Source organism: Natrix helvetica, assembly GCF_964273705.1.
Source record: "Natrix helvetica genome assembly, chromosome: Z".
Classification (NCBI taxonomy): Eukaryota; Metazoa; Chordata; class Lepidosauria; order Squamata; family Natricidae; genus Natrix; species Natrix helvetica.
Window position 1 is genome coordinate 54,286,038 of NC_138554.1, and position 26,904 is coordinate 54,312,941.

Consider the following 26,904-nt stretch of genomic DNA (forward strand, 5'->3'; position numbering starts at 1 on the left):
AAAAACTACTGTTGGGGGATTCACAGCAGCAGCTGATGCAGAAATGTGTGACTGGCAAGAAAAATTATCCAAGAGTTGTAGGAACATTAGGGAGTTTTTAGCATGGAAAAAAGAGACCAAATAAAAGAGAACATGCCACAGAAATAAGCTATTGCACTTTATATGAAGTAAAGGGATGGAATTGTTTTTCTTTCTCTTTTCAGTAATATTTGAATTGAGATCAATTCTCTGGGATTATTTCTTGGGAAATATGAGAAGGAAAGTGCTATTATTTAGTTTGTAAGATTTCTACAGACATCTAGATGGCTAACATGTGAACAGAACAAGACTGGACAGGTCTTTCAAATCCAGTTTGGTTTTTCATCTATTTTAACCCTTTAGAGTTAAAGCTACATTGAAATATGCTAGATCTGAAAGGGAAAAACAACAACATTCTGTGAGAAGGCAATGCAAATCACTCCCTTATTACTGCCAAGAAAACTATATGCATATGTACATGTAAGTCACCAGGACTAGCACATGATTAAAGGCATCTTATTTTACAAATTATGTTTTTCCATTCTGTGAATCTATGGATATCAGATATAGATTATTTTATAAGAAATTTCAATATTGCTTCTCACCTTTTGTAGAAAGAGAACCACCCATTCAAGCATCTTGGCATGCATTTCTTCCAACGTAAAGAGAGTTCGTGGTGTGCGAATAAAAATCTTTGTCTTTCCATATGCCACATCATCTTGAAACCCACAGTGCTCAATCAATTTCTTCACAGCTTCCTTGTCAGATGGTAGTTTGTGATTTGGCCAAGTAAATTCAGGAATTATTTTGTACCTGCATTGATACAAGTTTTTTTTTTAAAAGAAAACAACATTGTTTGCCAATATTAAATGTGATGGTCAGTAATATGGCAGAAAAGTTCACAATAACCCATACTATCTTGCCAAAGTAGATTTCCCATAGAAAGAATTAGGAAATTGTAAACATAAATTACAAAATGCTAATTTGCAATAACTGTGAAATATCACTAATACTTGCGTTGTTATTCAGTAGTTTACTGAACAAGCTACAATTGCCTAAGTGACAGAATAAATGATATGCAAATTAAATTGTTGGGTTTGCATATTATAAGCCCATCTGCAGATAAGACAAATCTTATTTTTTCGGTGTGTTTTGGCAACTAAAATTCTCAGTTTATTTGCAAATATATATAATAATCTTCAAGCAGACTGGATATCTAGCAAAGCTAAAAGTAATTAATGATATTAAATTAAGTTAGGATTCAAGTGGATTTGGCTAAATAATTTAATGTTTACAAATAATAATTTTAGCATGTTCTAGCTTTTGCCAAATAGTTCCAAATGTGAAATATCATGTGCCAGTGGGCGGCGCCTAGGGGAAGGGCCTTCTCTGTGATGGGCCCGACCCTCTGGAATGACCTTCCCCCCGACATTAGAATGACTACGGATCTCCGCTCCTTCCGTCAGAAACTTAAAACCCACCTATTCCAGCTAGCCGGCTTGGCCTAATTCCATCTTCCCATCTCAGTTTTATTTCTAAATTTTTTAGGGTCTGTTTTTAATGTTTTTAATTTTTATAATTCGTACAGGGGTTGTTTAATATGATTTTTAATTATGTATATGATTGTTTGTATGTTTTTAAATTTATTCCTGTACACCGCCCCGAGTCCCCCCGGGGAGAGGGGGCGGTCTAGAAATTTAATAAATTATTATTATTATTATTATTATTATTATTATTATTATTATTATTATTATTATTATTATTATTATTATTATTAATTAAATAAGTATGAGAGGTCTTGCTTTAGTTGATAAAGAGAATTGAGCCTTCAGCAAGAAAAAGGATTTATAAAAACTGTTCCATTTGGATTTAATGTGTAATGCATTTTAATAAAAGGTTTGTGTAAAATACTTTAGATATCTCATGAAACTTCTGCTGTTCCATAAAAAACACATGCATTTATATAGAATATTAAAAAGTGGTATAAAATGGGTTTTTCTTTAGCTGGCCTCACTAATCTTGATAATTTCTCTTAAAGTTATTTGAAGACATAACTGTGATTTGTGTAAGAATGCTAATGAAATATCAAACCACAAACATGTTTTTATTGTTAAATATAAGAAATTTGCAAATATTTCATAAATTGTTACCTGTGAAGAAATTTTTCATAAGTTTGGCGATAGGCGTATCCTGCCCGACGTACTCTTACATTTTCCAGAAGTCCAAGATATTCAACTTGATGCTTGCATCGTTCTTCATCAAATAGCTGTGGTGACTTCTTGTCATTGGGTTTAATACAGCGGACATAGTATGGCTCCTAAAAGAAAGCAACCAGAAACAACAGTATTTGAATTAACAGATAAAATAAAAGAGTAAGGGGAAAGTGACAATGTGCATGTTAATATCCCTATTATTTAACCATTGTTAAAGGAGGGGGACCCTTAACCTTCTTCTGCTATAAAATTCCATTAGAAAAACAAGACTCATAGAAACACCTGAAATAAGATCATGAAAGTTACAACAAGCATCATTAAATGAATTTCCAGAATGCAAACAACTGATCTAGTATTTTAGTTCTATTCTATATGTCTTCATTCATTTCTAAAATCCATTTCCATACCAACTAGAAAACAACCAATACTGCTTTCTTCATTAAGAATAAAAAGATTAAACAAGAACTTCCTGAGACAGGCATCCAGCAAAAAAGTCATTGGTTTCTAGCTTAGGCAATATGAAATTTAATATCCCAATCAACCATTACAACATCTTACCTTTCACTGTCATTCCCAAAGGTGCTTTTTCAAGAGGCAACTGGACTTCCTGCTTTTTCTTTGAAGACGTTTTGCTTGAAAAAGCACCTTTGGGACAACCATGAGCTAGATGACTGAGAATCTCCATAGACATTCACTGTCATCTTAAGACTGCCAGCCTGCAATTATAAAATTATAAAAACTATAGCTGGCAGAATTTTCTCTGCCATGCACCTCTTAGAAAGAAGTATCCTATGTAATAGCAGGAGCGTTAGACATGAGATAATCCACTCCAACATTCTCAAAGACAATATCTTTATTAAGAGAACTTCCTAGAAAACAGTTGCCAGCCAGTAGGAAAACAGAAGAGAGGAAAGATGAAGGAAAAATTTGACCAATATATTTTTTCCTTTGCTATGACTGTCTAGATTGTAACCATCCTGCCAATGACGTGCAGGGGAGGCAGGGGAGGCACAGCCTCACCACTGTCATCAGGAAAAGAAAAAAAAATGTAATCTACAATCTTTAAAATCAAAAATTCTATGTCATGTTCCACATAAAAAATTGCTTTACATTTAAAGCCTTGAGTAAAGCCTTTAGGAATGTTATTCTCCCTCTTGTTATTTCAGGCTTTTGTTCTTTGCTCAGTGTCATTCCTTTTGTGTGTTTATTTTACTACATTTTATTTATCCCCTTCTCATACCTGGAATATCAAAGTTTTAGCACAAGTTCCCATTGGTAAATAATATTTGGGTTTGCTTTAGTTGGCCAACCATACTATGGAAACAGGAAAGGGCTGCTTCAAATTATCTTTAGTAGAGATTGCCACTATAACAGGTAAGTTATTTTCCTATCTTCAAAATATCAACTCTTGGATAAAACACTGAGAACAATATGGTACCCACATGGAAACTACTGACATCATAGTAAGATTCCACATTTGTGCCACTTCTTAAATAGCCTTTTGCTGTAGTAGTACCTATTTTTAGAATTTAGACAGATGTTAAGAACATCTTTATACTTCTCAGCATTTACAAGTTCACAACAGCGCAGTTGAACTGTTTATATTAGGGGTGTCAAACTAGTGACCCATGAACCGGATGCCTCACAAACCACACCCATCCCAGCACCACAAAGGCAAAAAATGTCATGATTCATTGCAATATGTCACGAGATGTGATTGAGTTTGACATCTGTGGTTTATATCTACAAATGATTTTTTCCCCCAATTAGATCATTCTACATTTGGCACTAAGCAAAAATTCTATTGAAAATTTTTAAACATGCTGCATCAAGAAATGTGAACCCTTTAAATTGACAGATTTGTTTCTGTTTGCTCTTTGTCTTCTTTTGCAGAAAATACTAGTAGTCTAAGCTCACATTATTATTATCTATTCCAAATGTTTCTATCATGTTTTGAGTTCTTACATGATCTGGGCTTGAAGAACATAGCTCTTACTCCCTTCTCATAAACAGATCACACTCTGTAATCTTGACGTTTTCTCAATACTAGAAAGAAGATGAATGCTGGAAGTAATCTTTAATATTCTGATCGCAAAATGTCCTATTGAAATTTTACACTGATTTTTTGTTGTTGATACAATGAAGGCAAGAGTGACTTAGCAAGTAGCAACAGTAATGAAATAAACAAGTAGTCAAAGCTCACCTTTCCTGAATTAAGAACTTCTTACCTTGGATGCTATGTTGTCCACTAAGGCAATCATTGAGTTCTTAAAAAGTGTAGCAGCAGTCAGTGGCCGCTTGGTCACTTCTGTTATACTCAGTTTGCCTTCCGGCCACATCTTTTTCAGCACAGGGTTGGAACTACAAAATACAAGAAATAATTTAAAAAGGCAACAATACAATCATATTTGGCCTCTTCTGGGTATAGATACAAATGGATAGTTAAAGTTATTCCTACCTGTTATACATCAAACGCTTGAAGTCTTGAAATAAAGTGTCCTTATTTTTATCAATGAATCCTGTGACCGAATAACTGATAAATATAAAAAAGTGGTAATTAGTTGCACTGAACTACTAAGTAACTACTTGGGTAAAATTAATACGTGGACTCAGAAAATAAGGGGAAAAACCTCATAAATAGAAATCAACAAAAAATAAAAATCTAAAAAGTCTAATGAAAATGGATAATATTCAAACATTATGGTAAGAAACAAAATTTTTAAAGATTTTCCCTTCAAGAAACACTGTACAGTTTTCCAATACTTTAAGTCAAAGGACAGTAAATATTCCTCCTTCTCTTCATCATCAGTGTCATCTTTAGATGTTTTAAACACTTATAATGCAACCGGATCAAAGTGAATGATCAAGAGGCACTTTTAGTTGCTTATAATGCCATTTTGCAATCTCAGGTAATCAAATTTTCCCCTGCAATAATTAAATGGCTTGAGGACTTCAATAGCCATAAACTGATTTTAAATATTTATATCTCTTAATCATGTATGAAATGCAAAAAGGCTTCAGTTTATCATTGGAATAAGTGTCAAAATTATACCCCTGCCTTAACATTTTCCAAATATGTTTTGCAGATCTTAATGCAGGAAACACAATAGAATTAGACCTAAACATAAAACCAAGCTGTCAGCCTAACACCCAAAAAGGAGCACATTATAACAGTCTTTTTAGAACCATCATAGTTTTCTAATTGATCCCCATGACTTCACAAAAAGTCTTTGCTGCAACTAAACTGACAATGCATTATTACCAAATCATTTTTTTAAAATGCAAAACTAAATTTGCACAATATAGAAGGAATTTTGATGGAGAATTACCCAGTTAATGGTATCAGGTTTAGAGAAGGTTAGAAATGTTCGTTATCATTGAAAAACTTGTGCAGGAAAAATGAATGAATAAATGAATGAATAAATCAAGGATTGCTTAAATTGTGCTTTGCCATAAAGCTGCTGTTTTAGCTGAAATGACTTTTTATGCTGCTTTGGAGGATGGCAAAATAGTATTTCCGTTCTTCTCTTTTTTCAATATTTCATCGTGCCTCTTCTTTACCATAAATTCATAGAATACATTTAAATTGGGGGTTAGGGAGAGGCATATTTATATTTCCATAGTATAAAGGCTATACTACTAGAACTATCTTCAGTACTATTAAGTACTTTTTGTGTTTCTTAGCATTATCAACTCTATGAATTGTGTCCTAAGTCTCAGCAGAAGCTTTTTCAAATTCTTAAACTGGAAGTACTGGGAAGCATTTGGGTTGGACTTTCAAATCACATATTCTCTCAATAATCAATGTTCTAGTTTTTCACAACCCTGTAAAATCTCATAAGTTACTGTTTTGAATTATACCATAGTAATTAAGATATATATTACTACGACTAAGGAGACCTAAATCCTGGGAATTAACAGTTTTAGATCAGTTACTCCCATTCTCAGCCCAATCTATCTCACAGAGTTGAAAAGGAAATCAGGTTTAATTTATCTTAAGCTTTTGGAGAAAAGAGGGAGGAGGAGAGGAGGAGAATATACCATCATGCATGAAACAATAAGGCAGAAAATAGAGCATATATTCTTAATAAGATGTCCAGATTTTTGTAGTACAATATATATGCTACATCAATCATTTGGATATCATAATGAAATAATTTCAGATGTTTTCCTACATTGCAAAAAAGCAAAAGGAAGTACAGAAGGAAAAACAAAGTGCAACTATGCATTAAACTGTTTTAATAGGAATCAGGAGAAGAAGTATGAGAAAGAAACTTACATAACATCTCCAGCATAATGCTTAATCCGAAAGTCTCTATCAAATTCCAGGTTTTTATCCGTAGCACAAAGCTTAAAAACAAATGGATTAAAAAGTAATTATTGAAATGCAATTGCTGGTAACTTTCAGCAGGTTTTTCAGTTATAGATCTGAATGAAGTCTAATTATTGCTACATCTAGTCATAAAATGACTCTTAATGCAGGTGCTACACAAGCTGTCTGTAAGACAAGACAATATCTTTCTTAGAGATTTGATACAACTTAGTGATAGCACACCTGGGAAACAAATGCACATGATATTTACTAAGGGCCTTTTTCACAAAACATGGCATTTACAAAGGGCTTTTTTTATTAAAAAAAACACTTGATGAACTAAATACAAAAGAGTGTCAAACATTTTATATGCACACATCAGTAAATATATCAATTAATATAGAACTGCGATGATGGTTAAAGCCTTATCAATATTTTCCTTATTGCTTTTAGTAAGGTATTGAAATACAACCTGTTTGAGTGACCCTATCTAACTCTTCATTCTATTTCATGTTTGAAATATTGACCTGGCAATGATAGAAGTAAGAAATGTGCATTTAAAAATACAAATCTGTACAGTAAACATAATATGAAATACATGGAAGAAGCAGGATTTATATATCCACGGAAATGAAAAAAAAAAAAAAGATATAAGCCACACTTTAATTCAAAGACTGAGATGCAGATAGATGAAAAATGGAAATTATTAAAACCATGAATTTTAATTATTGGAAAAGTAAGGAGACAAGCTTGATCTGTAATTCTAAATGAGCTGTGCTGCCAAACCAAAATCATGCAGTTTTCATTGAAAACAGTTCTCAACACAGAAGTATTAATTCAGAAGATGATTTTCTGCATAATGTTATGCATTTGTCTATTTAATTCAATAATCAACACATTTATTTTAATTGTGTGATAATGCTTGTTAATCATCTTCAACTGTACTGCAGTTTGAACAATATTGCCTTCATTTAGTTTGATTTTAACAATGAGAGCAGTTGAGTTGTATGCTGATCATTTTTGTATAGCATGGCAAACCATTCCTTATTGTAGCACAAATGAACAGTACCTCCCTCCTGCTTCCTCCAGCACAGGGACAAAAAAGAATATCAACTGCTTTCATGTCTGCTTTCACCAAACTTAAGTCTGCTATCTTATTTAAAATTGAGATTAATTTTTACAATAATTATTGAAGTAATCTAATTTTATAATATATAGCTTGAACCTATTTAATCAGTCTGTCAGTTTTAGATAAAGCATCAATGAAAAATGGAAATAAAAGGCTCACATTTCAGGTTTGCTAGAAGATCAGTCCAGTATGATTTTGATAATAATTATGATGATGATCTCCAAACTAATCAAATATCTAGTGTTAGTTTCATGCATGTTTCATAGGAGTGAACCAAAATAGCTTACCACTGCTATGAAACTCCTTAATTTGCTTGGGCTTTTTTGTTCTGTGAGAAGCTTAATATTGTAGTTCTATTGTGTTAAATCTTAGCAAATATGTGTTAAAAATTGTTTTACATTTAGATCTTATCATGAAGAATTTAATCATAGTTTCATTAGTTTAAAAGTGCTATTGAAGTTAATTATCATGGTTCATCACACAATCAGCCAGGTGTTTAGACTGGATTTGACATTTTTATCCACCCACAAAATCCTTCTCAAGGACCAGGGATAGGGAGATAATGTTTTTTAATGTTGTTAAAAATATTATTGCAGGATGTAAACTGTTCCAAGTAAAACAGCCTTTTCTAATTGACTATATTTAATGGTCTGTCACATAGTCAGCCAGATGTTCAGATTGAATTTGGCATTTCTGTCTACTTATCAAGTCCTTTCCAAGGACCTGGGATAGGCAGATGTAAATGTTTGATAGCGTTACAGATATCATCACAGGATGGAAGCTGTTCCGAGTAAAGCTGCCTTTTGCAATTGACTGATGGTGAACTTGTCAATGCCAGTGGTATTCAAATGGTGCTCCAGTTTTGGAATTGCACCCAAGGCACTATTACTATTGGAACTACCTTTGCTTACTTTTGCCAATCATTCTATTTCTATTTGTAGATCTTTGTATTTGGTGATCTTTTCTAATTCTTTTTCTTCTATTCTACTGTCTCCAGATATTGCCACATCCACTATCCAGATTTTTTTTATTTTTCTTATCAACAATTGTTAAGTCTGGGGTGTTAGGTGCCCACATGTTTGAATTCTTAAGTCCCAGAGCAATTTAGCGTCTTCATGTCTTATGACTTTATTTTATGGTTCTTTATTTTAGACCTAAATTTCTTGCAGATCTTCCAATACAGTACTGATTATTATTATTATTATTATTACTATTGTTGTTGTTGTTGTTTGTTGTTGTTGTTGTTAATTTTCAATTTAATTTGCAGTCTGGGACTGGTAAAAACTTAACATTTCAAGTCCTGAACAAAGACATAAGAGCTTTTAAGATAGCATCTGAGTATATAGGCAGTTCCAAGTAGGGTGATTTATTTTTTTTGCTGTTAGGATATTCAGGTCTAATAAGTTCAAAATTTCCATGTATACAATAATACAATACAATAGTACAGTTGGAAGGGACCTTGGAGGTCTTCTAGTCCAACCCCCTGCCTAGGCAGGAAATCCTATACTGTTTCAGACAGATGGCTATCCAACATCTTCTTAAAGACTTCCAGTGTTGGGGCATTCACAACTTCTGGAGGCAAGCTGTTCCACTGATTAATTGTTCTCACTGTCAGGAAATTTCTCCTCAGTTCTAAGTTGCTTCTCTCCTTGATTAGTTTCCACCCATTGCTTCTTGTTCTACCCTCAGGTGCTTTGGAGAATAGTTTGCCTCCCTCTTCTTTGTGGCAACCTCTGAGATATTGGAACAATGCTATCATGTCTCCCCTAGTCCTTCTTTCTCTTAAGCTAAACATACCCAGTTCCTGCAACCATTCTTCATATGTTTTAGTCTCCAGTCCCCTAATCATCTTTGTTGCTCTTCTCTGCACTCTTTCTAGAGTCTCCACATCTTTTTTATATCGTGGCGACCAGAACTGAATGCAGTATTCCAAGTGTGGCCTTACCAAGGCATTATAAAGTGGTATTAACACTTCACGTGATCTTGATTCTATCCCTCTGTTGATGCAGCCTAGAACTGTGTTGGCTTTTTTGGCAGCTGCTGCACACTGCTGGCTCATATTTAAATGGTTGTCCACTAGGACTCCAAGATCCCTCTCACAGTTACTACTACTGAGCAAGGTATCGCCTATACTGTACCTGTGCATTCCATTTTTGTTGCCTAAATGTAGAACCTTACTCTTTTCACCATTGAATTTTATTTTATTAGACAGTGCCCAATGTTCAGGTTTGTCAAGATCCTTCTGTATCTTAAGCCTATCTTCTGGAGTGTTGGCTATTCCTGCCAGCTTGGTGTCATCTGCAAATTTGATGAGTTCCCTATCTATCCCCTCATCCAAATCATTGATGAAGATGTTGAAGAGTACTGGGCCTAAAACAGAGCCTTGGGGTACTCCACTGCATACTTCCCTCCATGTAGATGCAGTTCCATTGAGAACTACACGTTGAGTGTGGTTGGTCAGCCAGTGCGGTTGGTCAGCCAGTATTTAGGCAACCCTTTTGGTATTGCTCCAAGGGCTCCTATTACTATTGATACAATCATTGATTTCTTCCTCCAGAGTCGCTCAAGTTCAATTTGAAAACCATGATATTTTATTACCTTTTTCTAGCTGTTTCTCTCCAATTCATAAATCGCCTGGTATTGTAATATCAAAGAACCAGACTCCTTTCTTTTTCACAATAGTGATGTAAGGCATGTGATGTCAGATGTCTGTCTATTTGCACCCAAAAGTCTCACAGATCTTGATTTGCTCATTTTAAAGAACTTTGTCAATTTGGTGTTCCCAGTAATTTTGGCTGCATTTAAACTCAAACTTCTGGTAAAGCTTCCAACGTATGATTTTGGCAACTGGAGCATGTAGATAATCAATCTGTGAGATTTTGCTGCAGCTACTGATAAAATGATCCATTGTTACATCTTTCTTGTTGCATGAATGGCATTTGTTGCTGTTGTTGACATGTTCAATTTTTGCTTTTATGGAATTGGTCTGCAAGCCTTATTCTTGGACAGCCAAAATGAAGCCTTCACTTTCTTTCTTCAGCACTCCTGATATCAGCCATCTCCATGTTAGCTTTGTATCTATCTTTCCTTCAATAACCTTCGGTATTGACTGTGCATAAGCTTCTTTTTCCAGTTATAAACTCGATAGTCAATTGCTTCCTTTCGATATTCTGTTTTCAATCTTGTTTTCAAGAGGTTTCCCCTGTTCACCTCTTTTAGCAGAGGCTTTTTTGCTTTTTTATATAGTCATTTAAGCCATGTTTTTCCTCTTCCACAGTTTGTTTCACCTGTAAGAATCTCTGTTGCCCTGAGATCCTGGTAAATACAATCAATCAATATCACTTTTTGGATGCAGAACATGGTATATTATCATTGGTTTTCTTGTCTTTTGATCCAAGTTATGAATTTCTAGATGATTATGATCTTTTATTCATTAAATATGAAACTCAGTCAACTGAACATTTAAAAAATGTGCCACAAATGCCATTGACTGGTGCTAATGGTTGAATTGGGATGCGCCAGTGTCTTAGGTATCAACTAAGTATCTTCTTAAAATATCTGATGTTCCAAGCAGCGCAGTTTTTTGCAGTTCCATTGTAAAATTCTTAAACATGGTACTAAGTGCCCCTATGACAATGGGTATTACTGTCACATGTTTCATCCATACTTGTGTAGTTTCGATGCCCAGATCGTGATATTTGGTGATTTTCCCTCAGATCTTTTTATTCGACTCTGGCATCTCTTGGTACAGCAATATCAATAAATTGTGCACTTTGGCCCTTGACAACCGTGATATCTGGCGTGTTGTGTTCCAAATGACAATCCGTCTGTATTCGAAAGTCCCACAAGATCTTCACCTTCTCATTTTCGGTAACTTTTTCCACTTTGTGCTCCCATGACTTTTTGGGTACAGGTAAGTCGTATTTTTTACATAATGACCAGTGGATTCATTTAGCACCTCGATCGTGCCTAGCTATCATTATTGTTGTTGTTGTTAATTATTATTATTAATTGTTCCAGTGGCTTTCTGTTATAAAACAAGCAAACAATGGGTAAAACTGTGACTGTGTTACGTATTCCCTAACAGTACATACTTACTCCCTAAACTATACCAACTTACAAAGAACTTCACTATTTCTGAATGTAAAAATGACACCACTTTAAATGTGTTAATAATGAAAGAGTGCTTGATCTCTACATTTCACTTAGAAGATAGAATCTATTAACTGCTAATTGGTGTACTTTCAAAAACTGATTAACTATTCTTAGTTTTTAACAAACCTAGAGGCAGCCTTAACAACCCTAAGGGCAACCTGAAATCTGTCCAGTATTCAATAGTATCTGTTTAAACCAGCAATTATATCTTATACTCTATTTTATGGATATGACCAAATGAAGGCTTTATACTTTCAGCAAAGCTAGCATTTTCCTTTAACACTTCCCTTTCCCAATGTTTTGCATAATGAGTAGCCTTTTGGACATCTCTAAAATTTTGCTGTTACATTCTAATTGCTTCTAATAAAAATATTGTTCGACGACGGTTTCAAAAGGAATTTCTTCACCTTTCTGAAATAAAAACCCATACTCCATATTCTCGGCTCTTACTTGCTTAGGAAACATTACATGAATTTAAACTGGGCTCCTATTGGTTATAAATGACATCACTGTCTAGCCAGCTTCATGCTTCTGTTTTTCTCTTTAACATTGAAAAGTCTATGGCTCCCTCTGCTGGATATTAATCCCCCCCCCCCTTTGGAAACAGCTTTGAAGATTATTTATAGCAGAGGAGTACATCAAGTCATAGGCTTGATTTTTTTTTAAATCTCTCAAAATGTGAACCTTAAATATGCATTCTCTATGTGCCAATTGGTTCCTTCCTCTAACTAATGTCACCATAACAATATCAGCCAACAAATGCTATAGTTCAGTTTGAGCCTCAAGTCATCAAAGTTAGATTCACATATGGATTGAATGGGTTGCAGTGAAAATTCATATATTTTCAACTCAGCCATAACACTTACAAGTTTATGGCTTGGGGTGGATTAAAAAGTATGTTCTAGTTCTTAGAATCCCAAAAGGATTAAATACATACTTAACGACACACTGTGAAAAAGGGAAGATGAATGAGGCAGCATTGGGCTAGTTACGAGCTTTTTTCCATATTGCTACACTCTGAGCCCATCAGAGAGAAAGCAGCCTTCCATTCTGATGAAATGGCACTTGCTGAACTTGATAATAAAGAAAATACTGTGCGGATTTGTTTTTTATGATCTTTTGTTCTATTTTTTGTTTTTGTAGGGTGTTTTTAGAGACTGCAATTTCGATTGTACACTCTTCTTTGATTCTTTCTGGGAGGATAAAATGCTTTAAGAAAAAATTCAATTAGTCAGAAACCCTGAAAAATATGCTTTTCAAAATTCCTTGGCACATGTTTAGAAGCAGGGAATAATATGAAGCTAAATGACTATTTTGTGTAAACTGATCTGTTTCAATTAAGAAAGGACAAGATAAAACATTTCAATGCTAATTAAGTAAAAAAAAGTTAAATTAGTCTAGTGCCAGACTTACAGTTAATACCAGATTAAACAAAAATACCTTTCTGCTGGAAAAGTGAGCATGCTTGCCCAACTTCTTATTAAGAGCCTCCAGGAACATTTCATCTGTGACTTTTCCAACATTCATGCACGCATCATCCAAATTGGCTATGATTCCCTTGTGCTGCAGCTCCACAAGATCAACAATAATCTGGTTGTTGAAGTAGTCAATCTATAGAATATTTGAAAACAAATACTAAAGACAATTCCGTGAGGAAAAGTATACTGCATTACTAGAATTAGTAATATGAGGAGGTGTAACTTTAAATTTCCTTCAGGTGCAGTTCCTACTTTGAAACTCAGTAAAATTTATTCTGAATTTATACAATACAATAAATCATACAATATTTCAGATAGATTTAAGCCAAACTATTCAGCAATATTTTGAAACTTTTTAAGTCTAGAGATATCTGAAGAATAAAGAAAGATATCTGATATGGTATTCTGTGTGGTTGAGATGATAAATATATATTCCAAGTTTTATCTCCTTTTTGTACTTCATACCAATAACATTAAAAGCCCTCTATTTTACTAATGTTAGAGTGCAGTCTCAGAATCTTGGGAAAAATTACTACATATACGGAGACTGTGTGGATTTTACTCCACTAGTTGTTGCTGATTATAGGGGGCATTGCTAATCTCTGTTTCATTAAATACATGGGAGGTGATTATATTTTTGTCCTGCCTTAAAAAAGTAATATTTTCCCCTATTGCTCTGATTCTAAGAAGTTGATATTTATTAATTTGTATCCAATCTCCAACCTCCATTCTTGGCACAAGATCACAGAGCGTTGTTTGGCATTTCAAAGGTTGTCTGAATCAGTGACGTGCGGTGAGGGTTATGGCTGGTGAGGCTGGTGACGTCATCAGGAAGGCGGGGAATGGGACCACGTGTGCAGGAGGCTGAGGCAGCCTCAGCCTCCAGCACACGTGGTCCCATTCTCCGCCTTCCTGAGTGAACATTAAGGGGACAGCGGAGTGTACTGATCCGCGTAGCACTGCTTCCTCCACCGGCGCCAGTCCCTTCCCCCCCCTCCTTCAAGGTCTCCCACCAACCCAAAGCCCGATCCCCAGCTCCCTCGGGCAAGGCTTGAGCGGGGTGAATGGGAAAGCAATGAAAGGGGCTGCGCTTTCACCCCGCTCAAGCCTTGCCGCCTGCAGCCACCGCCCGCCCTCGCTGCCCCTTTCGTTGCTTTCCCGCCCGCCCTTGCTGCCACTTTCGTTGCTTTCCCATTCAGGCGGCTGCGCTTCCCATTCCCATTTCCCATTCAGGCGGCTTCCCATGTAGGCGGCAAGGCTTGAGCAGGGTGAAATCGCAGCCCCTTTCGTTGCTTTCCCATTCAGGCGGCTGCGCTTTCATGCCTTTGTCATCCGGCAGCCCCGACATTTCTGCCTCCGCCCTCCGCAGCTCCCTGGTGCGCCCGGGTGGAGGTAGCCAGAATGGCGCCAAGGCAGTCCGTCGGGCGGGCAAGCGAGCGAGCGAGGCAGCCTGATCCTCGGTCGCTCGCCCGCCGGACTGCCTCGGTGCCATTCTGGCTACCTCCATCCGGGCGCGCCCGGGAGCTGCGGAGGACGGAGGCAGAAATGTTGTCAGCGCTGCCAGATGACATCATCCGGCAGCGCCATTTCTGCCTCTGCCCTCCGCAGCTCCCGGGCGTGCCCGGACGGAGGTAGCCAGAATGGTGCCGAGGCAGTCCGGCGGGCGAGCGAGCGAGGCAGCCTGATCCTCGGTCGCTCGCCCGCCGGACTGCCTCAGCGCCATTCTGGCTACCTCCGTCCGGGCGCACCCGGGAGCTGCGGAGGGCGGAGGCAGAAATGTCGGCGCTGCCGGATGATGTCATCCGGCAGCGCCGACAACATTTCTGCCTCCTCAGCTCCCAGGCGCGGCGGACAGATGTATATAATATTATAATATTATATATATATATATATATATATATATATATATATATATATATATATATATATATATATATATATATATATATATATATATATATATATATATAAAATATAATATTATATACTATTATTTCATGAAGAGAGGTGAGGCTCTGCCTCCCCTGCCTCCCCTGACCGCACGTCCCTGGTCTGAATCTATTTTGATTAGGTTCAGCTCTTGATTATTTGGGGATTAGGGAATAGAGAACTAGACAGAATGAATAAGCTGCTGCTGGTTCTGTGGTTTTGTATTCTATTTAGTGTGGCATTGACCAATCTGAGCTGACTGGTGGTTATAGAGCGCCATCTTATAGTAATTCAAAATTTCCTGATAAGTCAGTCTCCAAAAGCAATACTGGGAATTTTGGCTTGATATCATCTGTATTGTACCATGGCATCGTACAAGGACAACATTTTTTCTATGTACTAAAACTATTGAGAACTGAACTATATCCCAGAGATTTAGGGGAAAATATCATCAGTACGCACATACATTTTTTCCATCTTGTGTTTAAATATCGGTATCCTGAACTAGCATGAGAATAAGGATCAACCAGATGTTGCTGTTTAAACAAAACTAGATGCACTTGCAATCTCTTTGAAGAAGCAACTACATTAAATAGGAATATTCCTCACTCAACCATGATTTAATGATACCTGTTATCGGAGTACGCCAACCTGTGATAGATGACCCATTCTTTTTTTTATTAGACTATTGTAATAACTTCTACATGGGACATTCCTTGAAAACACATTAGAAATTAAATTTGGCACAAAATATTCATTTTGCTTGTATTTTGTTCATTCTCAAGATTCTACATAGCTAACAATTTCAATATGTAATGTTTCCAAACACATGCAATTCTAAATACAGTGAAAGCTCAAGGAAGATTTAAAAAATGCAAATGACATGCACACGTGAACCACACCTTCAATTATAATATATTCTCTTCCTGTACAAGTTGAAACTGATAAATCTTCACAATTTTCCTAAAGCCTAAGAGAGATAAAGCTGATTGCACCTCTGCCAGGAAAAAGTTCAAAGGAAATAGGCAGTTGTTAAAAATGCCATTTTCAAGGTCCCATTAGATGACCATCCAATAGGGATGGGAACTGGAAGGAGTTGATCACATTTCATTTGATGGACAGGGCGATGAATACAGAAATATTCTGAGCCGTGGTGGTGGAGTGGTTAAAATGCAGTAGTGCAGGCTATTTCTGCTGACAGCCAGCTACCAGCATTTAATTCTGATTGGCTCAAGGTTGACTCAGCCTTCCATCCTTCTGAGGTCGGTAAAATGAGGACTCAGATTATTGGGGGCAATATACTGGCTCTGTAAACCATTTTGAGAAGGCTGTAAAGCACTGTGAAGTGGTAAAGAAGTACTATTGCTATTCTGTATTCATGAAGATATATTCATAAATACAGTATAAGGCTGCAGGAGCAGAGAGTGTTCTTAAAGATCATAGTCTATTATACCATTGATATTGCAGCTGCCTTGCTTATCTGTCTGCTTCCAGGCATATCTCAGAGTGCTGATTATAATCTTTATAACCTTGCCTTGGGATCAAAGTATTTAAAATATTATTTCTCTATGGTCTCACTTAGTCTATATAATAGCTGAAAAAGTCTTCCTTGAAGTTCTACATTTCTATCCCTTTCCTCAAATCCAGTTATAATAGAAATAGTTTTTTCTTGAAAACCATCCACATATTCTTTACCTTCTTAACTGGTAAAATTTCAATTTTCAGTCTTTTCTTTCACAACTTTTGCAGGCTTTATTAACTGGTTTTCTAGTGGTTGTGTCCACTAGATTTGATGTTTTAAATAAACATATTGAATCTCCCTCCCCATATGATACTGCATTTTAAATCTTAATTTGGAGGTGGGGTAACCACTGAGTGTTTCTGAGCAGACCGTGTAAATCCACTCACATGCTTCCAAGGAATCCCCTCTCGCTGATATTCTTCCTGTTCTTGCTTCAAAACAAGTTGAATGAAGAGCTGTTGCAACTTCTCATTGCAGTAGTTAATGCAGAATTGTTCAAAACTATAAAAGGAAAAATCAGTAAATAATGTCTTAAATCCTCCTGTGAACCAATATATGCTTGACTGTCTCAAGATATTTCACCTGTTATTGTCAAAGATCTCAAAGCCATAGATATCAAGAACTCCAATCACTGTGTTTTTGCCGTGAACAGTGCTGTTGTAATCTTTCACTGCAATCCCATCATTGATATGCATCACAATCCAGCAGAAAAGGCGCTCATACATTGCCTACAAACCAAAGTACATCATCAATTTTATTTCCTGGTTTAGAACCCAGATTTAGTAAGCCTGCATTTTTGTGTTAGGTCACTGTAACCTTATAAAAGAAAACTGGGAATCATCCAGTTCTAACCCACTCAGCAGTAAAAATCTTATGAGACTTAAACAAAAAAGCTGCCAATAAAGCTGCTCTTTTGCTGTAACCTTATTAAAATTGAAATGGGGTTATTTTCAGGACATTTAGTTCATTAAACAAGTCAGCCAGTTCCAGATTCTTCCTCCACCAATGTCTTAATTCACTGATGATATACAATATACAACTTCACTGATTATATACAATGTGTTTCACTGGAAAGTAGCCACAAGTGTGTGTGTTCCAATCTCCCTGCACACCCAAAATATACTTGTCTTCTCATACCCTATCTCACACTTTCTCATAGTATGACTTTTACATCATCCATAAACTTTGGGAATAATTCCAAAGACTTCATAAATCTCCAGAGAATTCCAATCACTAGCCTCCCAAAGATAACTGGCAATTCAGACAATCTTCAAACAATACTTCGATTTCTGGTCACAAGAAATAAGGCACTTGCTGATCACAGATAGAATATTTTTGATAACTGGAGAGAAAGTCACCTTTTTCCTCTCTTACATAAATTGTTCATGAATTGCAAGTTATAATTTATGTATGGATTTATGTTCGTGGCTACTTTTGAACTGTTTGAATCAACCATATTAACTTTCACTTAAAAATGAAGATATCAAAGCAAAAAGCTAGACTTCACTGATAGGATGGAATCTATATTCACCTTTGCAAATGCATTTTTGCCGTACGTGGCTTCTTGCTCTGTATGTTGCTTATCAATGATATCACGACCAGTAGCTACAGTTCGAAAAAGCAGGGCCTTCTCTACTGTATCAGCTTTAGTTGAGAGCAGATCTGCAATGACAGATACTAGCTTGCTATTTTCAATCATTGGTGTTTCACCATCCACCGAAAATTTCAAGTTGCCCTGGAGAAAATATGGAAGAAGCTTGTTCATTTCCTCAATAATTCAGCATTAAGCACAATTTAGACATTGTATCTGCTTGAAAACTCTGGCTGTTTCCTTGATTCATCCCAAACTAAGATAATAGCTATTCCATCTCCATGTTAAACGAAAGCATTTCTTGCTAGGTAACCAAATTCCTGCTCATTGTTTTACTGATAACATTGGGAAAGTTACACCTTATTTATTAACGTTAATAAAAGAGCATATCCGCTAAAGAACATTGGAAGTTTCTATAAGTCATCATTGACTTACAACCACAATTAGACCAGAAAACTCATGATTAAGTTGTATAGTGGTTAAGTAAGGCATCACATGACCACACGTGTGGCCATTTAAGTGAATTACTGAGGTTGTTAACTGAGATAACACATGATTGCAACTTGTAACGGTCTCTGCTGGCTTCCCCATTGACTTTGCTTGTTGAAAGCCGGTAGGGAAGACTGCAAATGTCAATCATGTGACTCCAAGAAACTGCAACTGTTATAAATGTGAGTTGGTCACCAAATGCCCAGATTGTAATCATATGACTGTGTGGATGGTTGTAAGTGTATGTTGTCAGTGACATCGTAACTTCGAAAAATGGCTAAATGAACACTTTTAAGTCAAGGAGTACCTGTATTTTCTTTATAACCATGGAAACCTGATTCATTCTATTAGCTTGCCTATCTTTAGAAATAAACCTGGAATCTGAATGTCTATGATCTTTAATATATTTAAATATAATTAAAGTCTCTCACCCAAATAAATATGCATGAATAAATGCAAAATATAACTATTGCCCTCTTGTTCCTGATATTCCTCATATAACCCTACAACATACCCTTCTTTCCATAAGTCTAACAGCAGAGAGATCCACTTACCAAATGCAGAATGGTAGCAAGGATTTTGTACACTGTTTGAATCTCTTCTGGTCCAAATCCTATCACTTTCATTGCATCAGCAACAGCTTTGAAATCTGCACTGTCATTAATGGCACACTAAAAAAATAACAAACAAAAATATGAAGTCACTCTCTTGCTTTAACACTAAGAATACAATGTTAAGCAATGGAAAATAAGACACGTATCTCCCTACATGGGAATATTTCAGCCAAAACAAAGGATAAAGTATTAGTAATAGTAGTAAAAAATATTACATGAACTAGCTGATAGGAAAAAGAAAAGCAAGAGAATAAGTCTATTTAATCTGTTAAAATATTCATAATGAATCCAAATAATTAAAAAAACTTAGGGGGGTGATGGGGGGGGGGTGTTGGAAGAAAACAAGGAAAAAAGGAGTAAATCACAGCTGCAAAAGAGAATATAAATTATCATCCTTTCCTGCTAGCCAAGGTCAAACATACAAAACAAGATAATGTTAATTAGGAATTGAAGATAATAGTTGGCAACATAAAGTTGATAGCTGGCCCGCAATAATATAGAGTTTTCAAAAGATTTCAGCTGAATGTTTGAAATTTTTTCCCTAATAAAAAAAAATGGCAAGGAGACTTTTAAACCAATTTGGCCAAATTTGGAAACTTTTTTTGTTATTGTTGTCAAGGAGCAAAAAAGAACATAGCACAGAATTCCAAATAAAAATAGGTAACTTTATAAAATATAATACAAGGTAGTCCTTGACTTATGACTGGAATTGAGTCTAAAATTTATGTTGCTAAGTAAGACTTTTAAGTGACTTTTGCCTCATTTTACAACCTTTCCTACCACAGTTGTTAAGTGAATCACTGCTGTTGTTAAGTTAGTTACACAGTTGTTAAGTGAATCTGGCTTCCCCATTGATTTTGCTTGTCAGAAGATTGCAAAAGGTAATCACATAATCCTGGGATAGCAGCAGTCATAAATTGAGCCAATTGTCAAATGTCTGATGCTGCAACGGTCATAAGTGTGAAAAACAGTCACTATTTTCAGCGATGTTGTAACTTTGAACAGTCACTAAAAGATCTGTTGTAAGTGAAGGACTACCTGTAATATCCAGAGCACTGTTAAATATTTAATTCAAGTCTACATTCATAGTCATAATTAGATAATGCATTATTTTTTGGGTTATCTTTTCATAGATATTTCCTGATCAGATTCCTCAATGACTGCAACAGTGACAGAGCTTCTAATGCAATGCCTTAACTGGAAAAGCTGGGATACATTCAGAGTTTTATGTGTCTTGAAATTATCCCATGTTCAACTGTATAGCATTGTCAAACATTAGCGCAGGAAATGTTTTGTGACATTTTGCATTATGTCATAAACAGTTCTATGGTATAAAATGTTTTATAAAACTTATCAAATTTCAATTACACTGAAGTCGAGTCATGATTTTGGACATGTTGTGTAGGTTAGCTCATTTGAGGTATCCTGGTTCAAAACCTATCCTCTGGTGCACTATTTAAAAATTACAGGAATCAGAGTTTTAATGTAATAATGAAAATAAATTACACAATAAAAACCTTTCAGCCATTTTTCTATTAAATTAGCCATACATTTTGCTGTTAAAATGTGGCCTTGGAATTGCTGAATGAGATTATATATTTTTAGTTTCTTCATCTAAAAGAAATCAGATACTGTAAAAGATTCCTCAGAATGCCCTGGAAAGTTTGCTAAAGATGTAATTGACTTTGTGTATTTTATATTTTTTAGTTCTTTAAATTATTATGTTTCACCCTTTGAATCCTGGCCTGGGACCTTAATAAAAGATTTGATTTGGTAGTTGATCAATTAATATTGGAAGTATACCGGATCATTCAATTTTAGCAGTTTTTAAGCTGGCCAATCGAAATTACTTGTAAGCATTGGATAGGTTAACTTAAATGTAATCAGATCTCCAAATGTACAGGTGGATAAGAAATAGAATAGTTTACCATGCAAGAGTTTCAAAGGGAAAAATGATTCTTCCTCACCTTTGGTTGAGTTCCAGCACTAATATAGCTATATGCAGATAGATCTTTATGTAGATACAAAGATCGCAGAAGCTGCTCAGAGCCACCTTGAAGAAGCTAAAAAGATAAGGATCAGTTACTTAAACCAATTGTGTTGATAAAGGAGAGTATTGGTAGCTCAGGGTTGAAATGAGCATCCTTGGTGCTCTCTAGGTTGATTCCCCCCCCTGCAGATGTTTCATTATTCAAACTAAGTAACATCATGAATCCTAGTTGCTAGCAGTGATGATGTTACCTAGTTTGGGTACTGAAACCTCTGCAAGAAAACTACCAAACCCAGAGAGCAGCAAAGACGCCTTACATCAATTGCATTTTTGGTGCTATGTATTATTAATATTATTGCCATCTAAAACACTCTATCTTGATAGGATAGTCCATGTCTCAAGCATGTGGTATAAAGGACATTGAACAAATATAATATTCAATATTCAAGAGTGAAGAGAGCAAGCATTGTAACAGCTGCTCCTTTACTAGTCACTCCTGACAAGTTACATTCTCTCTTACATAAGGCTATTTTGGGGAGGAAAAAGTATATGCTTTGAGTGGCATTCAACCCCAACTATGTGCTACTCATTACCACTCAGAAATGCTACTGATACTTGATTTATCTTTAGGATCTTCCTTCTGGAATCTCAGCTAAGGGGCATCCTTCATTTAAAGACTTCTGTTTCTCCTTTCTTCTTTTTTTATCCTGTCATGAGAGATGCAACTTTTAATGGAGTTAAGTTATTACATATTCAAGAACTCGTGTTTTTTCAGGATTAGGAAACTTTCTCCTGGGCGGGCAGAATGGCTAGCATCCCAAAATATTTAAACATGTTCATTGTTTCATCTAAACCAAGATATGTTGGAGGGTTGAATATATGATATGATCATATATGATCAACATATGATATGTTGAAATGACATTGAAACTTGGCTTTTTTCACTGGAGCATAACGGGAAGCAAGTCCAACTTTATTATTATTGTTATTTTGAAAAGATGTTGAATGGCATGGAATTTTAATCTTGTGTTTTTATTATTTGTGGGTTTACTAGGTTGTTTTATATAATGTAAGTGATCATATACACTTCTCAAATAAATAAATTCAGTGGCACAGTCTTCACACTCCTCCAGTAAAACAATAAACAGTGATGCTTTACCAACATGGTAGCCTGGCATAAAAGTAAAGTAATACAGAATCCTACTTTCCAAAAGAAACAGACATTGTCTTTTGTAAAAGGCTACCCTAAGTCACTATTAGCTGTTTCAGAGGTATCCAAGACAGGCATCCAGTTACCATAATTGCTAGCAGGCACAGAAGGCAAAACCATGAAGTATATATGGAAATTATTTCCATCTGCAGGCTAGAACCAGTATGATCTTCTCTTCCAAGGAAAATAAAAACACCAAGTAACATTACATTGGGATAAAGGAAATCTGAACAGCCAGCCTTTGAGCCTCAGAGTGGAATAAATTATCTTCTACAGCAAAACGGCTATACAAAGACTTGTCCTTTGCACTGTGAATGAACTAGGGGAGAAAGAAGGATGTAACAAACTGATAGGATAAAACAATGAAGAACATTACAAATAAGAGTAGGGTGCATTCCTCTGAATTTACAAGTGGTCACCCACACAGTGCCTAATTTCATAGTTGCAACTCACCTGGTAGAAGGAGTGAAAGTTTCTCTCTCCTAGTTGCTGCACAATCACCCGGGACTAGAAAAACAGGGAAAGAGCATTACCAAACAAGCTTGCTAATTTATTTTTTAATCTGTACTATCCTAAGCAAACAGTTTACATTAAGTGAAGTATCGAAAACAGGCTCTTTTTAAACCTAATTTTGCCCTACTTAAATAATAAATCTCTTGGGAGGCAGAAGGCTTAAAGGGAGATGGGGTTACACAATTTGTGTTATTACAATGTAACATAATATAATAGATGATGATGATGATTTGTTGAAGTGCTATGGCTATTAGACATCCAGAGTCATGTGAGAGATGGGAAGCCATATAAGTCCTTTAAATAAATTAAACAAATAATGAGAGACTTGTAGTACAACAGTGGCATAACAACCATTTGCAACAAACCAAATTTAGTGCCATTGTGGTGGCAATCTCTCCAAAGGGCAACTAGTCTTTTAAACAACTTTATTCAGTATAACCAAGGCAGTGGTGGGTTTCAATTTATTTTACTACCGGCTCGTTCATTCGTGCGTGCTTGCACGCTCAGGTAACACTTCTGTGCATATGCAGAAGCGTCTGAGCGGGTGCACAGAACCTCCCGCCACCGCCACTACCAGTTTGCCCAATCCGGCAGAAACCCACCTCTGGACCAAGGGTAGAATACCTTCTGGGATCAATCAGATCGACAAGTAATAGCAGGACTTCAATAATGTTACTGGTTAAGGTTTCATTAATCTTAATCTGTTAAGTGAACCATTTGGTTGTTGTAAATATGAGCCCACTTATTCAATAGAGATTTATTGCAGGAAAATGTAAAAAAAAAAACCCAAAACAAAATGTGGTCACATGACTGAAGTATGCAGTATGCAAATGCAAACCAAGTGTCAAATGCTGGAAATATGGTCACATTACTGGGTGGGTGGGTGGGCATGCTGCAATCGTAACTTTATGGATGGGTTATAAGTAACTTTTTTTTGAATAATTGTTTAACCAGAAATTTTTCTATTACAAAAGGATGGAAAGGTAAATCAGGCAGATATCAAAGGGTAAGACACAGCTCAAGTGGGAATTTATTACTAACAGTAACATTTTGAAACAAAAACTGTTGCATGGTTTAAATTTGGGAAGTGAGGGGAATACCTGAAAAATAACTCCTAAATCATCAAATCTTCAGTGCTTATTCTAAGATTATTGTTCTGACAGAGTAACAAAGCAGAGAGAGGGTAGGAGAAAAGGGAAGATAAACATACAGTGTATGTTCTGTATAGATGTTTAAGGGCAACAAATGCTGTTGCTTTAAAAAAATAATTCTGCATATAGTCACAAAAGAGAAAGCTAGATAGCACTTAAAAAGTGCCCTATCATCTATTCCATTTTTAACTGAGGTTTCCATCAGGCCACGAAACATGTAATAGTAAATTTCCTTACAACCACATGATCATCTATTTAAAACTATGGTCTCTGTTACAATTATATTTACTGAAAGTTTTGCAAGTTAAAGCCAACATTCTCATACACTTAGCATTATCCCAAAAACTCACTTCAGTTTTCTATTATGAATCCAGATGCTTATAATATAGTAAATGTTACTAATTTCTGAAAGTTATCTGTGGAGGAGCATGAAAACCCTAGTTACCTTTTCCAGCAAGTAATTATTGATATGTCCACCTATGGGGTCTCCTTTGAAATCAAAATTGATATCCATATATTTTCCAAAGCGGCTGGAGTTGTCATTACGGTTAGTTTTCGCATTGCCAAAAGCTTCCAGAACACAGTTGGATTTCAGCAGCATGTTCTTCACCCTTTAAAGAACACACATGCCCAAAAACTAATAGTAAAGGAACCTATGTCAGATACAATGCTTTTTATAGGTAAGAAACCTAATGGCCATCTTTGTTCTACTATAGGCTAAAGGAGTCTGTCTTTCAAAATGTGGTCAGCAGAAAGCCATCCCAAGCAAATAATAGATCCCTAATTCTCAATGTTCATCTATAGCAAGTTTTATTCTATGTTTAGGAAAGCAGAAGTACAGTGGTCTAGTCACTCCTATCATTGTAGGTATTAAAAGCTCCTTCTCTCTCTGCAAAACCAACTATAAATTCCAAAATTATGTTCAAGGCCTTAGAGGCTTCAGAGAATAGATCATCATGTCAAAATATATAGATAACATTGTTGAGATTAAGGTCCTGTCTAATAGCAGAAATAGCAAGAAGAAAGTGAAAGCAGCTGTATCCAGATTGCCTGAAATTCAATCCACTTTAAACCTTGACACATTAAAATTCTCAGAAGATAATAAGCCAGAGAAGGGCAATTACTTTTGGGGATGTTGGCATTGTCTTAGTCACCTCTTATGCAACAGAAAGTTGCTTTTAAAGGATTTAGGCCATTATTCGATATTAGAGCCCAATAATGTACCTTGAACAGTTGATATAATGTATTCTGTGTTCTTTTTTTCTTTTTGGTCTTTTTTCTTTTTACCAGAGCTCTTGAGAAGCTAAACGTTTGCACCTATTGTGGCACCTTCATTTCTACTTTTGCCTATGGAGCAATTATATTTTACATTCAATTAAATCAGACATTTTCCCCTCCATAGCAAATGCCTTTACCTTTCAACTTCAGCTCTTTGACTCGGATTGGTAATGGCAGCTATGTACTGCATAATGTATTTACTTGCTTCTGTTTTACCTGCTCCGCTCTCCCCTGAGGGCACAAATACAGGCATCAAAACACAATTTCATCTATTTCGCTAGCTAAAGAGAACAAGTGAGCTTTGAGCTTCTTGAACTTCTTTATCATTCAAGTAATTAATATTAAACTCTATATCTTCATGCTCAGTTTCTAGTTCAAGAGGAAAACTGGGCAAAACCTTGAAACTCTTTATAAAAGTTGGAAAGAAAAGTACACAGTATTGGATTAACAAGTGCTAGATTTAAAAAATAAAAAAATAAAGTGGAACAGGAGAGCATCTGGCAAATAAATTTTACAGGTAATATTTAAAAAAACCTACATATTACATCTGATATATAATATTTCTCAGTGTCTGGAGGTTGTAAGCCTCTGGATGGGAAAGAACAGATCTCAGCTTAACCTCGGTAAACTGAGTGGCTATGGATTTCAGGGTCCACTGGATCCAGGGTTTTTCCATCTTAGGATCTTTGGACTCAAATAGATCCAACATGCAATTTGAGGGTCTCATGGACTCACAATTTCTTTTTGAAGAACAGGTGGCAGCTATAATGAGGAAGGCTTCTCCACAATTTTGTTTTTTGATCTCAGTTGCATCCCTTCCTGGATCAACACACGGGCTTTAGTCACCTCTCAAGTGTGTTAGTGCAATACATGGAGTGGCCATTGAGGATCATCTGGAAACAGCAGCTGATCCAAAATTTGAAAATACTGGCACCTCAATACTGTACATCCATGTTACATTTCTGCTACAGGAACAGTGCTGGCTGCAAGTGTGTTTCCAGGTGGAATTCGAGATGCTGGTTGTTACACGTTTAAAGCATTCCACATCACAGGGCTGGCTTTTTTGTGGAATCATTTCTCACTGGTTGTTTCTATCCATCCCACTAGGTCTAACAGAAGGAGCATGTTTTGGATCCCTTCAATTAAAGAGTGTCTTCTTATGGGACCTTGGAAACCTGCTTGTTGTTATTGGCCTTGACTCTGCTGGCCTTCCAATAAGCACTCTATGAATTCCAGGGCAAGGGGATAGGTAGGTCCTATTTTTTTGTATTGTCTTATTGGGTTCATCTTCAATGACCACCCTTGGCTTTTT

The 26,904-nt window shown here is 36.0% G+C and overlaps 1 protein-coding gene across 1 annotated transcript in view; it reads right to left on the reverse strand.

Moving 5' to 3' along the window:
- Positions 1-26,904, reverse strand: part of LOC309401879 (unconventional myosin-Id) — a 133,327-nt gene that overhangs the window by 80,515 nt on the left and 25,908 nt on the right. The window contains exons 3-16 of the mRNA XM_081971190.1: positions 25,730-25,823; positions 24,760-24,925; positions 23,104-23,157; positions 21,418-21,513; positions 19,391-19,507; positions 18,288-18,491; positions 17,339-17,484; positions 17,143-17,257; positions 13,268-13,438; positions 6,511-6,581; positions 4,690-4,764; positions 4,460-4,592; positions 2,169-2,335; positions 624-831 (exon numbers count right to left, since the gene is read on the reverse strand). Coding sequence (XP_081827316.1) covers positions 624-831; positions 2,169-2,335; positions 4,460-4,592; positions 4,690-4,764; positions 6,511-6,581; positions 13,268-13,438; positions 17,143-17,257; positions 17,339-17,484; positions 18,288-18,491; positions 19,391-19,507; positions 21,418-21,513; positions 23,104-23,157; positions 24,760-24,925; positions 25,730-25,823 — 1,817 coding nt within the window. The remainder of the gene's footprint in view (positions 1-623; positions 832-2,168; positions 2,336-4,459; positions 4,593-4,689; positions 4,765-6,510; positions 6,582-13,267; positions 13,439-17,142; positions 17,258-17,338; positions 17,485-18,287; positions 18,492-19,390; positions 19,508-21,417; positions 21,514-23,103; positions 23,158-24,759; positions 24,926-25,729; positions 25,824-26,904) is intronic.